The sequence below is a fragment of the Bos grunniens genome, chromosome 23, assembly GCF_055505025.1.
Source record: "Bos grunniens cultivar Pamir isolate PY7600 chromosome 23, Bosgru_T2T1.0, whole genome shotgun sequence".
In the NCBI taxonomy this organism is placed as follows: Eukaryota; Metazoa; Chordata; class Mammalia; order Artiodactyla; family Bovidae; genus Bos; species Bos grunniens.
Genome location: NC_141187.1, coordinates 10,269,619 through 10,285,485, shown reverse-complemented (window position 1 = coordinate 10,285,485; position 15,867 = coordinate 10,269,619). Strand labels below are relative to the sequence as shown.

General features: G+C 43.7%; 1 protein-coding gene across 20 annotated transcripts in view; it reads right to left on the bottom strand.

Annotated features, from left to right (window-relative positions):
* Nucleotides 1-15,867, bottom strand: part of ANKS1A (ankyrin repeat and sterile alpha motif domain containing 1A) — a 169,081-nt gene that overhangs the window by 92,744 nt on the left and 60,470 nt on the right. For 12 of the 20 annotated variants that reach the window (XM_086371247.1, XM_086371252.1, XM_086371249.1 and 9 more), the window contains exons 2-4: nucleotides 6,054-6,134; nucleotides 3,577-3,733; nucleotides 1,390-1,452 (exon numbers count right to left, since the gene is read on the bottom strand). In XM_086371247.1, coding sequence (XP_086227373.1) covers nucleotides 1,390-1,452; nucleotides 3,577-3,733; nucleotides 6,054-6,134 — 301 coding nt within the window. The remainder of the gene's footprint in view (nucleotides 1-1,389; nucleotides 1,453-3,576; nucleotides 3,734-6,053; nucleotides 6,135-15,867) is intronic. The other 8 variants (XM_086371250.1, XM_086371256.1, XM_086371253.1 and 5 more) reach the window with 2 other exon arrangements.

Sequence of the window (15,867 nt, the reverse complement as noted above, 5' to 3'; positions counted from 1 at the left end):
AACTCCAATAACACAGCCAATTAGATGGTAAACCCCATTTTACAGAAGAAGAAACTAAAGCTCAGAGAAATAAAGTAACTTGTTCAAGTCAACACCAGTAAGTGGCACCACAGAATTCAAACTTGGATCTGACTTGAAAGACCTTGATCAATGAGGGTTTTCCACTATGCCACACTACTTCCAATAAAAAGAAGACAGAGTACCCTCCCCTCTGGAAGATTAGAAACAGAATTGAAAGAGTGGGCAAGAACAAAAGCTACCATGTTTCACCACCCCAGATCAAACTGCTTCTCCACCATTAGGGCCCAAGAGCTGAGGGCAATCTCCCATAGAGCCTGCTGAGGTCCAGCCCATAGGGAGCTCATTTGCTAAATCAGTGTCTCTTAGTGAAAACCATGAAATATCTGTCTTGCATTTGGAAACACACAGAAGGACCTCACGCATCCCTTCCCAGCAGCTGCTGAACTCAGAGCAAGTGAAAGGGAGCTGATATGAACAATGCAGTGACTCAACCAGACTCCAGATTGTTGCCAAAATGAAAAACCTCATCTGAACAAAAACTTGAGTCAAAAACAGCAGGTGAGAGTGCAGAGAAGAGAGGCTAACATCATCACCCAACCCACAAGCTCTGCCTCCAGAGGCAGTAGAGGCCCGCGGCTGGATGTTCATCACTACACCAGCCCGTTATCTATCCCAGCCTCAGGGAGGGAGACTCAAGGCCAGTGCCCTGCTTGGCCTTGCAACTTCATTTCCTACTTCTGAGCTGTTCTAAGAGCCAAGAGTGTCCAAGCAGAGAGAGAAGCTATGGCTAGGGAGAAGAGACTCAGGCTTTAAATAAAGATTCAGGTGCAAACTCAAAGAAAGAGAGGGAAACCACACCAGCAGCTTTTACGGGTGAAACAGAGTCACCCATGCCCCTCGGCCACATCTTCACCACGAGCTACAGAAAATCAGGTTCCATCTCAAAAGAAATATAAAAAGCAAACTTAAAAAAATTAATCTAGAAAGTACAATTAAATCATTTTCTGACATCTTTTAATTGCATTTTTCTTTTTTGAATTTAAATGATTTTAGAAATCATGGTAGTAAATTATGGCTGTACATGGTCCCTTCTCTTTCCCCATTTCTGCCACTTTGAAGCTTTTCAGACATTCCAGAAAAAACACCCAACCTTTCCAGAACTGGTATGGGTTTTCAAAACAAAACCAAAACCCACTGAAGCTGTGTTTTCCCATTCCCAGGCAAGCCAGAAGCAGATGGACAGAAGCGGACAAACGTCAGGATGATGAAGAAGAGTCTGAGCGGACAAGAGTGGAAGCTAGAGAGGACAAAACAGAAAGTGCAGCTTGGAGAAATGATGCAGAGAAATCCTGGCAGCAAAGTACACACCTTGGCATTGATATAAGGGTCAAAGGGGCCGTACTTTTTGAGTTCTTTGATCTCAAGAGCATTCTATAAAAAGGAGAGGAAAAGAAAATGTGATGATAAAATGGATGAAATATATCAATGCAATGCACAGCCCTGAGGGGCCCCAACACTACACCAACTCGGATCTGTCCTCTGGGCGCCTCAAAAGGAAGTTAACGGAAGAAGACAACCTCCAGGTCATCTGTCATCACCCCTCTTGACCAAGCTTCCAACTGGAGCAACATTAATGGTTTTTAATAAACCAGTGAAGTACTTGTAACCACTGCCTAGGTACATTAGTTTCTTCCAGCTCTTGCAGAGGTTGTGCCCAGCCCCTGCCCCACCCACCTGCCTGCCAGATATGCAAAGCATGGGGCCGGGGTGCCACCTATCAACAGACACTCCAGGCGGGAGGTGGCTGTGAGCAGGACAAGCTAGCACACTCCAGAGGCTCAAAAACCCAAGCAGCTGTGCTCCAAGGCAAAAGTGAGCAGAGACAGGATTAGGAATGGTGGCTGAAAATTTCTTCATTTAAGAGGACTTTAGTGTGTGATTTTTCAACTTTGAGGGATATTGGTTAATAGCAAACCTCTTTAAAATATTTCCCCCAGGTAAGAGCAATCACCACCATGTTAGCTAGGAGGAGTAAAACTGCATTTAGGTAAGAGGCAGGCTTAAAGAGATGATTTTCCTTCCTAATGTTATAAAGCAAACATCCTCATCCACAATCTGGAATGTCTGTTGCTCACCTATCCAGAAAATACAGCCTGCAGGGGGAAGGGAAGCTGATGAACAGCTACACACACTCTCTTTCTCCAAATGGAGAGGGCTGGGAGCACCACAGCAGTCTTCTCGAACCTCTCGGTGACTCCAGAGCCCGCTCTGCTCTGAACAGCTCACTGAGAATGCACATGGTCCTGCTGCCGGAGGGACTTCAAGAATGGTTTCCTGGTTTTTTTGAGGAATAAGCCTGATCTAATCCCAGAGGCCACTGAACAACCTCCTCTCATCAATGTCATTAGGAAAAGAATCCTAAATTTATTGAGAACGGGCAGGATCTCTCTCATTCAAGCACCTACTTCAGCTCAGAGCAGAGAGAGAAAGAGGAGAATGGCTCGTCATAGAGAGAGGGCCCATCTCCTCGCAAATCGACACCATCTCAGACCCAAACTGTAGGGAGTTACACTTCATGAAAGGCTGGTCTAGAACTTCATAATTCAAATATAACTTTCCCAAAGGACTACATATAAAGAAGAGGAGGTACAGTCTAAGGGCACCTGAATCCATGGCCAGTGTATGGGATTTCTGCTCAAAAGCTGCCTTTTTTATTTTTTAAGAATACTCTGCTTTGTCAAAGAATGTGTTTTTTTTGTTGTTGTTTTTTTTTACTTAAAAACCCCCATGTATTTGGAAATTAAATGTCCACTTTTAAATGATGGGTTTATCTAAGATGCCATAACAAGGAAAATTAGAAAATATTTTTAACAGAATAAGAATGAAAAGAAAATCTACCAGCATTTGTTGCCAGCAGCCGAAGCTACTTCATGTAACGAAATACACTATGGACTCTTGAATAAGGTATGAAGACAAATAATGGACACTAGCATAAAACTTTGTGAAAATGAACAAAATCTGTACTTTGGTTAATAATACTGCATCACATGTTAATTTAAGAATGGTCAGTCTTAAGTGAACATTACAGGACATCACTGAAATGATCTTCATTCCGCTGTGTCACCTCTGGCCTCCACTTAAATGTCTTCGTTTTTCAGCTAACAGCATGCATGCCTCCACTTCTGAGAGTTCTGATACACACAAAACAACATGGTCTCCACAGTCCTGACACGTGCTGGAGTGTTTTGTTTAGCAGCTCAAGCTGCACTGCCATGTTGATGGCAGGAACCCAGTTTAAAATGAGCCCTGGGCAAGTGTGCAGGATGTGCATTATTTCCAGCCTTGTGCTGTTACAGTACTATTCCAAATCTGCATACGAAATACACCCTTCATGGTACAAGGTCTCTCTGATTCACTAAAAAGAGTGGCATTGGGAAGAGGGGAATTACTCTTAGGCCAGGGAAGAGCTGGTTCCCTTAGATCTGAGCTGTGGGCCTGAGGTGGCTGCCAAGGTCTGGGTGGAGCTGTGTGGAGAAAGCGTCCCTTCCTTCCAACCTGTTCATTGACTTTGGTGTGTGAGGGCCCTTGATGGATGAGCAATCGCACTATCTGGGCGTCTCCTTTCCAGGCTGCCAAGTGCAGCGGATAACAGCCTTTAGAGTCAGCCACGTTGGTCAGCGCGTCGTTCCTCAGAAGAACCTCGACCACATCCCTAAAAGGCAAAAATCGACTGTGAGTTGCAGAACCCACAAGTCTTTCCTACCAGCAGCTCTGCATGTCTGTGTAGCAGGAAGCCCATTCACAGAGAGGAGCTCACCTGGCTCCCATCTCTACCTGAGCTTATCACCTGATTCTTCCTTTTAATTCCCTGACTACTTGAACAGCTGTTGACAAGCGGCTGAGTCATCTTGAACCACACCCCAACTGTCTCTTCACCTCCTGGTTTAGCTATTTTCTAGATAATCCATTTATTTTCCATTATCTTGAAAAAGTCTGGTTTCCTTGTTTGTGATGTTGAAACAGCATTCAGGGACAGAACTTACATAAAAGTAGTACACAAAACAAATATCATGATTCACCACATTATTCAAAGCATTTGGTGAAGTGGGAGCTGGAAATAAGACGGGCAGAGCGACTCAGAGTGGTTGCAAACGTAAACAGACACTTCTGCAAGCAGAAGACACGCATGGCGTCACTTGGTACATCCAGGAAGGAGGACTTGGCTTCCTTCTTGGTGACACCACTAATTAAGCAGATAAAAATGTATAATTATCCCCATGCACATGAGGTCCAAGAAAATCCCCACTGTAAATAAACACAGAATATGGAGGTGAACTTGGCTAACAAGCTACAGTCATTTAAGTCCAAGATCCACTTTAACTCTGGCTACCCCACTATTTGGCTTCCCTGGTGGCTCAGACGGTAAAGCGTCTGTCTACAATGCGGGAGACCCGGGTTCGATTCCTGGGTCGGGAAGGTCCCCTTGAGAAGGGAATGGCAATCCACTCCAGCACTCTTGCCTGGAAAATCCCATGGATGGAGGAGCCTGATAGGCTACAGTCCATGGGGTCCCAAAGAGTTGGACACGAGTGAGCGACTTCACTTTCACTTTCACCCCACTATTTAAGGGGGAGGAAGTCTCTACAGATTATCTGTTAGCTTTGTTTAAGATGGTTACAGAAAAGACCGCACTACAGAAAATAATCACATTCAACATATCTTAGGGCCTTCCCTGATAGCTCAGCTGATAAAGATCCACCTGCAATGCAGGAGACCCCGGTTTGATTCCTGGGTTGGGAAGATCCCCTGGAGAAGGGCATGGCTACCCACTCCAGTATTCTGACCTGGAGAATTTCATATACTGTATAGTCCATGGGGTCGCAAAGAGCTGGTCAGAACTGAGCGACTTTTACTTCACTTTAGAAAAGCATACTGGAGTCATTTTGTTGTTGTCATTGTTTAGTCACTAAGTAATGTCTGACTCTTTTGTGACTCTATGGACTGTAGCCACTGAGGCTTCTCTGTCCAGGGGATTTCCCAGGCAAGAATAGTGGAGTGGGTTGCCATTTCCTCCTCTAGGGGATGTTTCCGATTCCGGGATCGAATCCAAGTCTCCTGCATTGGCAGGAGGAATCTTTACTACTGAGCCACCAGGGAAGCCCAGTGGACACTTAGGCTGGGCCAAGTACTGCCAAAGTGATAGAGAATACCACAAGGTGGCAAGGCTCGGCTCCCTGCTCAGAAAAGTCTAAACGGTCCCAATAAACTGTTTTTTCTAAAAACTAAACTGCTACAGCTTATCTTCTCTCATATTAGGCCTCAAACTCTCGCCGGCGCCCTCTCTTTTGCTACACTCCGGTTTTCGGTTTCCATCTTCCAGCAAATCTACCCACTGCGCCTGCACTCCCCTGCGGGGCCTGCCCCTGCCCTGGGCCTGCCCGGTCCCCTTCACTGAAGGGCAGGGCCTGCCTCAGGCCGCCAGAGCACACCTCCAGAAAAGCTTCCACACAAATCCCACATAACAAATCCGAAGAACTTCTCTGTACTTAAGAGAATTAAATAGGCCATATTATTGGTGTATTTTCCCCTCAAGAATGGTTCTTGTTGTGTACAAGGCTACTTTTATGAGGAAAGAGTGGCAAGCAGAAAGATAAAGTAAACAGAAAGATTCTCCCGACCACTTGATTTCTTTTCAGCTTATAAAGAGGCTGGTCACCTGGTAGATTATCCAGCCGCATTACGATCTAGCATCCCCGAATGTGAGCGTCATATTCAGATCACTGTGTGGCGCTGATCCATTTCAGAGGGGAAAAGAAGCTTTTAACGTTATTTTGGAGCAAGGGTTAGGAAACGAGGTTTAAAGTATACACTAAACAGAAACTCAAGAATTCTGGACAGACTAAATTTAGTTTTTCTCTGTTTTTCAGCATCCCTGCTTAGTACATCTTTAAAGGAAGGAAAAAAAGAAAAAAAGACAACCTGAGGCCTGAGTTGTGAAGAGTGGGGCAGGAACATAGCACATTAATACTTACTTATGGCCATTCAAAGCAGCATGGTGCAGAGGTGTGTACCCAGTGCTGTCAACACAGTTCACATTTGGCCCTCTCCAAATGCTACAAGGAAAAAGAAAGACTGAAGTCACAAACCAAATCTTTGGGAAAAATCCAGTGTGGTGTTTAACCCAACAGGTCACTTTCATATGACTCCTGATACAGGACGGCAGCCATGCCCACAGAAACACACAGCGTATGCCCCACTGCAGAAACACACGGCGTGTTCCCCACTGCAGGAGCACGTGGTGCATGCCCTGCTGCAGAAACACACGGCGTGTGCCCCGCTGCAGGAGCACGTGGCATGTGCCCCACTGCAGGAGCAAACGGCGCTGAGGGCACACCAGCAGCTTCCTGTAAGGGGTCAAGTGCCAGGACAGCACTGTCATCATTTCAGAGCTTGTTTTCCTGTGTCCTTCTCCTCACTGGTAACTTCTTTATTCACTCAGTCTGGGACTTGTGCCTCTGAAAACTGTCAGGCTTGTAAGAAATGCTCTTTGAAAGGTCATCAAAAATAACACTGAATGAAACCACTTGTCAGTTATAGGTATGGGCACTCACCTCTAAGGCTGGTGACTGAAGGCTGGAGAGACCTCAGCATAGACCAGACAGATTATCAGGATCATTCGACCACAAGGACCAAAATCAAAGAACCCATGTTCATAAAAGCACCCAGATACATGTGTTAAGATGCAAGGGACAATTTTGCCTTTCCTTTGTGAATATGTCTTATTGGTAATAAAAAGAATAAAAACAGAATCTACAATGAGCACCTTGCTGCTACTGCTAAGTCGCTTCAGTCGTGTCTGACTCTGTGCGACCCCATAGACGGCAGCCCACCAGGCTCCCCCGACCCTGAGATTCTCCAGGCAAGAACACTGGAGTGGGTTGCCAATTCCTTTTCCAATGCATGAAAGTGAAAAGTGAAATTGACGTCGCTCAGTTGTGTCTGACTCTTGGCGACCCCCATGGACTGCAGCCTACCAGGCTCCTCCGTCCATGGGATTTTCCAGGCAAGAGTACTGGAATGAGCACCTTATTTGAATCAAAAATACCACACTAAGAAGGTTGAAATGTCACCTCATTTAATCCCTGAAGTCTTAATTATGACCCGTTTCATACCTTGCTACACTGGCCAGAACTTCTAACATTAAGTAGCAGAGGGCAGCCTTGTTTTGTCCTTGCTTTTGATGAGAACGCCTCTAATGCTGTTGACAGTTGACCTGAGGTAGACACTCCATAACATGTAAAGGAAGTATCTTATTTTTTTTCTTCCTTTTAAAAATGTATTAGAAATACTGTTTAAATGCTTTTACCTCTATGGATAAAATCATAGTTTTTCACAATGAACCAACTAAAATATTATCAATAGCTTCCTTAATACTGAGTCATTCTTTCATTCCTGAAATAAACCTTATTTGCCACTTATCCATTAGGGTCATGTCAATGAATTTTACTTGAGAGCATTTTACTCAGGATTAGGATTTTCACATCTGCATTCCTAAGTGAGGCTGGTCTAAAGTTTTTGATTTTTGTGCTCTCATTATTGGGTACATCAGTGTTAGATTTAAGTCACAGATCACCTGGGCAGCTATCTACCTATTTCTATATCCAGGAATCACTGACATAGAGCACTAAAATGATAAAGAATCACCAGTAAAACCATCTGGGCACAGAGACTTGACACGCAGATGTTGGAAGCAGCATTATTTATAACAATAAAATATTAGAAACAGTCCAAAAGTCCATCAATAGAGAAATAATAATTAAGGTGTAGACATATAGAATTAAGTACCATTTATACTGCTATCTAGTAAGAACAGAGAATACAATATAATGCTAAGGAGAAAAGAAGAAACAACACTGTAAATACTATAGAGGAAAAATATATATGAGAGATTTATCAGGATAGTGGATTGGGTACACAAGCTCACTCCATCTCCTATCTAAAGTTGTGTGAAGTGAAACAATTTCTACCCTATACCACAGATAACTGATAGATTCAACCCAAGGGGGAAAAAAAAAATGTTATCAAGCAACTGGCAACACTGAGGGATTCCTAAAAGGCAGAAATCAGAAAGCCTAGATCTACAGAAACGCAATGTAGAAGAATGCAAACTAAAATAATCACATACTTCTTTTTGCCTATCAGCCTGACAAAAATAATGACATTATAAAATGCTTGTGAAGATCAGGGAAACAAAGTCTTAAATTCAACTGGTATGAGTTTAAACTGGTGAATTCCTCCGGGAATACAATTTGGCAGCATCCACCAAAACCAAAAATAGGCATTCACTCTGGGCCCGCATCTCCACTTCCAGGCAGCTATCCAACAGAAACACTCGTACACGTGCACAGACACACATCCTTGTACAGGATGCTTCACTGCAGAGTAAGAACTACACACTTAATGACCACCTATGGATGGGCAGTTAAACACCAGGTACACCCACAAAATAAATTATTACTTAACAGTTAACAACAACAAAGGAAAGACAAGAAAACAAGTTGGACTATGTGTCCTGACAAGGAAAGATTTTGTAAGATGCACTGTGTTACTGTGAAGTGGAAAAAAAAGTCACTGTATAATATATAAAAGAGGAGGCCTCATTTTACACAGACACAGACACACACGCACACACACCCACGGATGGCAATGCAGAGAGTGCTCACCAAGTCACTGTATAATATATAAAAGACGAGGCCTCATTTTATACAGACACAGACACACACACACCCCACCATGGATGGCAATGCAGAGAGTGCTCGCCAAGTCATTGCATAATATATAAAAGACAAGGCCTCATTTTACACAGACACAGACACACACCCACCCACCCACCCACGGATGGCAATGCAGAGAGTGCTCACCAAATCATTATATAATATATAAAAGACAAGGCCTCATTTTACACAGACAGAGAGAGAGACACACACACACACACCCACAGATGGCAATGCAGAGAGTGCTCACCAAGTCATTGTATAATATATAAAAGACGAGGCCTCATTTTACACAGACAGAGAGAGACACGCACACACACCCCTCCACGGATGGCAATGCAGAGAGCGCTTGCCAAGTCATTGTATAATATATAAAAGACGAGGCCTCATTTTACACAGACAGAGAGAGAGACACACACACACACCCCCGCGCCCCCGCCCCACCCCCCCCCCACCCCCCCCGCCACGGATGGCAATGCAGAGAGCGCTCGCCAAGCGCGGCCGTCTGCCTCTGGGAGAGGAGGCAGGGTGGGGAGGCACTGTAGCGTGTGAGGAGGACTTCCAGGTTCTTCCCTACATTCTGCCACACTATTCAGAACACAGTGATGAGAAGGCATTCACGTAGTGGTGTTTTTATAATATTTTTTAAATGATGGGAAGGAAGCCACGTACAGAGAAAAGAAGAGCAAAAAATCAAAATAGTAACAATAAATGGTTGTATATGTAAATGAGTCACTTTTATAAGTATATAGGTATTTGGCTTAAAAGCTCAAGATAACTTTTAAGTGAAAAGAGAGGACATGTGTACTCTGATAGCTAAGTTATTTGTTCATTGTCAGTTAAGGAAACTCGTGACAAGGTCAGGAACTTGAGGGACTTCCTGGGGTCCTCATCCTCCATTAAGCTTGGATTCCTGTAGCATCTTTCAAACAGAGCTAAAAGCAATTATCTATGTCACATTTACAACTCATTTCCTAAACCAAAAATTATAAACCGATGCCTGACAATGAATAGAATGTTGGAAAGTGAAACAGATCTAGAAAATTTAGGAGGTAGACTTTTCATATTTAGAGTCAATTTGCCCCACAAAACAAAACATCATCATTTTTCTATTACAAAATAGGTGACACTGAAATCCAGAAACAAATTATTTGCCCCAAATTATAAGCCAAATCAGTGGCTGATCCAAAACTCTCCTTTAAGGCATTCTTGGTCTTTGGCCAACAGGGACTTGTGTTCTAAGCGGACGGCAAGATGAAGTGAAGATGTAGTCACACAACGCTGCACACAATAGCAAGGCGACTGGAATAAATAAGAGGAGCTGGGAAAGAGGAAATCCTCACACAGGTTAGAGCAGCTGGGACATCAGATCTGTTGGCTCCTAGTATCAGATTAGCAAGCTGCTACCTTTTCAACTTTCTCAATTCAGGTCCCAAAGTAACCTTAACACTAATGTTTAGGGACCTCCCTGGTGGTCCAATGGTTAAGAATCCGCCTTCCAACACAGGGGATGTGGGTTCAATCCCTGGTCAGGGAACTAAGATTCCACATGCCACGGGGGCAACTAAGCCCATGCACCGTCCACACCCTGAAACAAAGACCCAGTGCAGCCAAAAAAACCCGAAAAACAAAACAAAAACCCCTGACACTTAAATGGCCCTTGCTTTTAATGACAAGGCAGAACTGAGCAATTCCTCTGTCATTTTCTAACTTTTCCCTCCACGTCTCTGGTTTAGAGGTGGTTAAGTCTGGATAGCCCATTCCAGCAGTAAAACTATCTCAAAACAATGAGAAAAGACAAGGCAGAGAGATAAGGAATTTCCTGCAAGAAGCTGCAGCTTTCCCAACTTGGTAAGACCTTTACCCCTCCTTTTTCTCTAAGCATTTCCTCTAAATGCCTATCTAGAAATTTGAAGGAATGGGGAATATATTAAATAAAACCTAAATGAAAATGGAGAACTGTCAGCTCTCTGTTTGGAGTCTTAGCTTCAGACAGGATGGTAGTAACATCCCCCTCCACCCAAGTTTCTTCCTTTTTGGAAGCCCAAGAAAAGAGCTATTTACAATCTAGGTCTTCCTCTCTACCGCAGCTGTTCTATGAGGTTTTTCTAAAGCAGTACCAAAGGGCCACTCACTAACAGACAAGAGCAGGACACAGTGCACTATGAGAACCAAGGGAAAAACAAGAACAAAACCTAAAAACGGTGCAGGAGAGTCCTAAACACCCAGTGCACTCTCACCACAGCATTCATCAGACTTGACCTTAAACCACAGGGAAAACCCTTTATGCTGTGCTTCCATGCTACATATTTTAAGCCCTTTAAGTGAATCCTTCATGTTTCTGAGAGCACAGCAGTGTACAAGAACTGCCCAAGGGCCACCAGTTTGCAACTTCTAACATTTGGTTTTTCCTAACCTGCGACCATTACGGCAGAAAGTGAAGAGGAACTAAAAAGCCTCTTGATGAAAGTGAAAGTGGAGAGTGAAAAAGTTGGCTTAAAGCTCAACATTCAGAAAACGAAGATCATGGCATCTGGTCCCATCACTTCATGGGAAATAGATGGGGAAACAGTGGAAACAGTGTCAGACTTTATTTTTTTGGGCTCAAAAATCACTGCAGATGGTGACTGCAGCCATGAAATTAAGACGCTTACTCCTTGGAAGAAAAGTTATGACCAACCTAGATAGCATATTCAAAAGCAGAGACATTACTTTGCCAACAAAGGTTCGTCTAGTCAAGGCTATGGTTTTTCCAGTAGTCATGTATGGATGTGAGAGTTGGACTATGAAGAAAGCTGAGCGCCGAAGAATTGATGCTTTTGAACTGTGGTGTCGGAGAAGACTCTTGAGAGTCCCTTGGACTGCAAGGAGATCCAATCAGTCCATTCTGAAGGAGATCAGCCCTGGGATTTCTTTGGAAGGACTGATGCTAAAGCTGAAACTCCAGTACTTTGGCCACCTCATGCGAAGAGTTGACTCATTGGAAAAGACTCTGATGCTGGGAGGGATTGGGGGCAGGAGGAGAAGGGGACGACAGAGGATGAGATGGCTGGATGGCATCACTGACTCGATGGACGTGAATCTGAGTGAACTCCGGGAGTTGGTGATGGACAGGGAGGCCTGGCGTGCTGCGATTCATGGGGTCGCAAAGAGTCGGACACGACTGAGCGACTGAACTGAACGGAACCTGCGACCCCAGTGTGACATGATCTCCATGCAACATGACAAACCTGCTACCTCATATCCATTAAAAATGGCCACAATCTCTTGATGGGACATGTAAAAATACTGCATTTGAGACGTTTTTACATAAAACAGAGATAGAAAAACTGTAAGTTGAAACCAAAGTGGCCAGACCACCTTCACCTGTGACTGCTCTGTGGGATCAGGATCAAATGGTCCCCCGTTCAGTGGCTCTTAGCTGGCAGCAAGCCTGCTTCATGTGGTCCAGTCACCTAACTGCTTACTTTACAGAGACAAGTAATGGTATCTCAATGGGCAGGCAGGGTCCAATCCAGTTCAACTGCATATATGTTCAGGCCCCATCTGGCACAGGCCAGAGTGCTACACAGTCTCCACCCTAGAGGAGAGTGAGGAAGTCACACAAGTAAACAAATGACAACACAGTGCGTGACATTCTGGAAAGTATGCAAAGTGTAGCTGATGGGGAAATGGGAATAAGGGAGGCCCTGCAGAAAAGGAAGACATTTGAGCTGAGCCTTTAAAGCTTAGACAATCAGCCAGGCAGAGCAGCAAAGAGGAAACAGCCATCAGGTACTCTATTCAATGCTCTGTGGTGATCTAAATGGAAAGGAAGTCCAAAAGAGGGGACACACACACACACACACACCTGATTCACTTTGCTGTACAGTAGAAACTAACACAGAATTTTAAAGCAACTATAGTAAAAAAAAAAAAAAGAGGAAACTCAAATTCAAGGTCTCCTTAGTAGTCCCAGCAAACTGGGGCAAATGTAATTACCAATTATTTTGAGTGGCTGGAGCATGATAGTGAATGCATGGATGGACAGGTAGGCAGAGCCAAGCCATGAAGGCTCCTATGTGCCACTGCAAAGTTTCAAGCAGGGAATGATTAGATGTGTATTTTAGAAAAATCTTTCTGTTGACAGCTGGGAAGTAACCTAGATGGGAACCTAATAAATCTGTTATTTACCATACTGTTGTGATGGTCTGAAATACATCTCAATTGGGGAAAAATCATTATGCTAAGCATTTACAGAAATGATGGAGACCAGACTAACTTCCAAGTTAGTGATTTGGGCATGAAGTGAGGACCTGAACAAAGGGTGTGGCAGGGCAGATGGAGAAAAAAGAAGATTCAGTAGAAAAGACAGGATCTGGTGACTAAATGGGGAGAGGGGTGGCTAATGAGACAGTAAATTAAGGAGGAAAAGTAGTGTTGATTTGCTTTGTGACTGTGACAGTGTGTGCTGGGGGGCAGGCACAGGGAGTTTTGTTTTGGGTTTAGTTGAGGCTGAAATGAATTTGACTCCCACGTGTAGATGTCTAGTCAGTCAGTAGGTAGACATGATGGTCTAGGCTACCCACTCCACTATTCTTGGGCTTACCTAGTGGCTCAGATGAAAAGAATCTGTGCGCAGTGTGGGAGACCTGGGTTCGATCCCTGGGTTGGGAAGATCCTCTGCAGGAGGGCACAGCAACCTACTCCAGTGTTCTTGCCTGGAGAATCCCCATGGACAGAGCAGCCTGGTGGGCTACAGTTCATGGGATCGCAAAGAGCCAGACACGACTGAGAGACCAGGCACAGCACAGCACATGATGGTGTGAAATGCTGTGGTTACATGACTAGTTTAAATGACAACACTCAAATGCTGACATGCCCTTGTTCAACCCTTACAACCACATTATGGTGTAGCAAAGTATCAGCACATTATTTCCATCTTATAGGTAAGAAAACTGAAATCCAAATGCCTTACTGATTGTCATACAGCTAATTAATGTGGAATGGAAAGAAAATCCCATGTCTGACTTCAAATGCGTGTTCCTTCCAGTTTATTCAGGCTCTCGACCTTGACTGTTGAGACAAAACAACTTGGACCATGATGCGTCTCCTCCTGCATTAGTTCTCAGGAAGTCAGACTCTGAGCACAAAGGCAGGACAGGGCCTGCTCCATCACCGGTTCTTTGAAGAGGAAGCAATGGCAATGAACTTGAGGGGGGAAGAGAGGCTCTCGGCAGCTCTCCATCAGGTCCTCATTAAATCATGGTCTAAACAGGAGTTTGTCTCATCAGCCTTTTTCTGCCAAAGGCGTTCGATGTTTCCCTCTTTTGGTCATCCTTACAGAGGCAAACTTATCTCTAAACCTCAGAAAGGACTGGTAGTTTTCCAACACAAGGAAACACTGTCCAAAGTCCATCTAATTTTACAAAAACTTCATCTCACTCAAATGAATTTGACACATCCTTACTAAAATGCTTTTCACATACTGAACTGTTGAAAGGAGAGAGAAAAGGGAAGCCACTTTCATTGTAAGAGAAGCCGGTGATCTCTGGAGAAAGACAAAACTCGCAGACATGAAACAATCATACAAAAAATCCCAAAACAATTTTAGTTAACTGGGAAACACTGAATGTGTATTTTTATTTCTGCTCAATCCTCATTAAAATGAGGGTAAAAACAAAAAGAATAGGAGAAAAATAACAGTGAACATAAAATGGCGGTGTTTTTAGACGATGAAAAGTAGAGAAATTAGCAAAGCTGAAAGAAAGAATCCCTGCAGCCAGAGAAGAAGAGGCCAACTGATCAGGGAAGGCTCGGGGATTAGAGGCCCCTGGTGGCACAGGAGCCCAGGCATGAGGAGGAGCTGGAAACGAGGACCCAATACGAATTCTATACAAGGCAGCGACAGGCCACCAAGTCCCCAGTCACATCCAGGGCAGCCAGAAGACTCTCATTCCTGCACCCAGGCAGGAGTGCTCGGATGCTCAGTCGTGTCCAACTCTTTGTGATGCATGGACTGTAGCCCACCAGGCTCCTCTGTCCATGGGATTCTCCAGGCAAGAACACTGGAGTGGGTTGCCGTGCCCTTCTCCAGGGGACCTTCCCAACCCAGGGATCAAACCCAAGTCTCCTTCATCGCAGGCAGATTCTTTACCATCTGAGCCGCGAGGAAGCTTAAACAAAAATGACAACCAAGGATCCTGATACATCTGAGGAAAGCAAACACGAAAAGAGAGAATACAGAACAAAATAAAGTGACTCAAAGGAGCACAAATAAGAAACCAAATAAAACCTCAACCGAAGAAACCTATTATCACACAAGAACAGGATTAGAAAAAACTACATCAGTGTAAAGCTTTTGGAAATTAAACATATGATGGTAGAAATATAAATATAAACAAAGAGCTTGATGATAAAGCTGTGTAAACCTTGCAGAACGTGGAACCAAAAGAAGAGATGGGGAAATTCCAGAGAAAAGATAAGAAAATTAGAGAACCAAAAGTTCCAGAGAAAAGAAAGAGGAGAAAATTATCAAAGAAATAACTTAAGAAATTTTCCTAGAACTGAAGAATGTGAACTTCCAGTTTAAATAGTCCATCCTAAATTCAGTACAAAGAATAATTTTTAGAAAGACCCATTCCCCTCATGGCACAATGAAATTTCTAAACACATGGGATAAAGACAATATATTTTCCAGAGAGAAAAAATAGTTTGCATACAAAGGATTGAGTGCATCAAATTTTCAATTATTTCAAGATTTTCACAAAGTCTTACGGCTTTCATTTCTGGAAGCTATAAGACAAAAAAGCAGTACTTTCAAAATTCAAAAGTGAAATGATTTCCAACCTAGAATTCTATAGCAGACCAAAAATCAGTCAAGTATAAAAAGAGAATAAAGATATTTTTAGACATGCAGAGTCTTAAATTTTACGTCCCACACACCCTTTTATCAGGAAGTGACTGGAGGATGTGCTCTACCAAATAAATGAGCAAGTCAAAAAAGAGGAAGACAGGCATCCAGGAAACCGAACAACAACAAAAAAAAGGCAAAGGGAATAAAGCACGGAGTGGAGTGAGCCTCGAGAACACC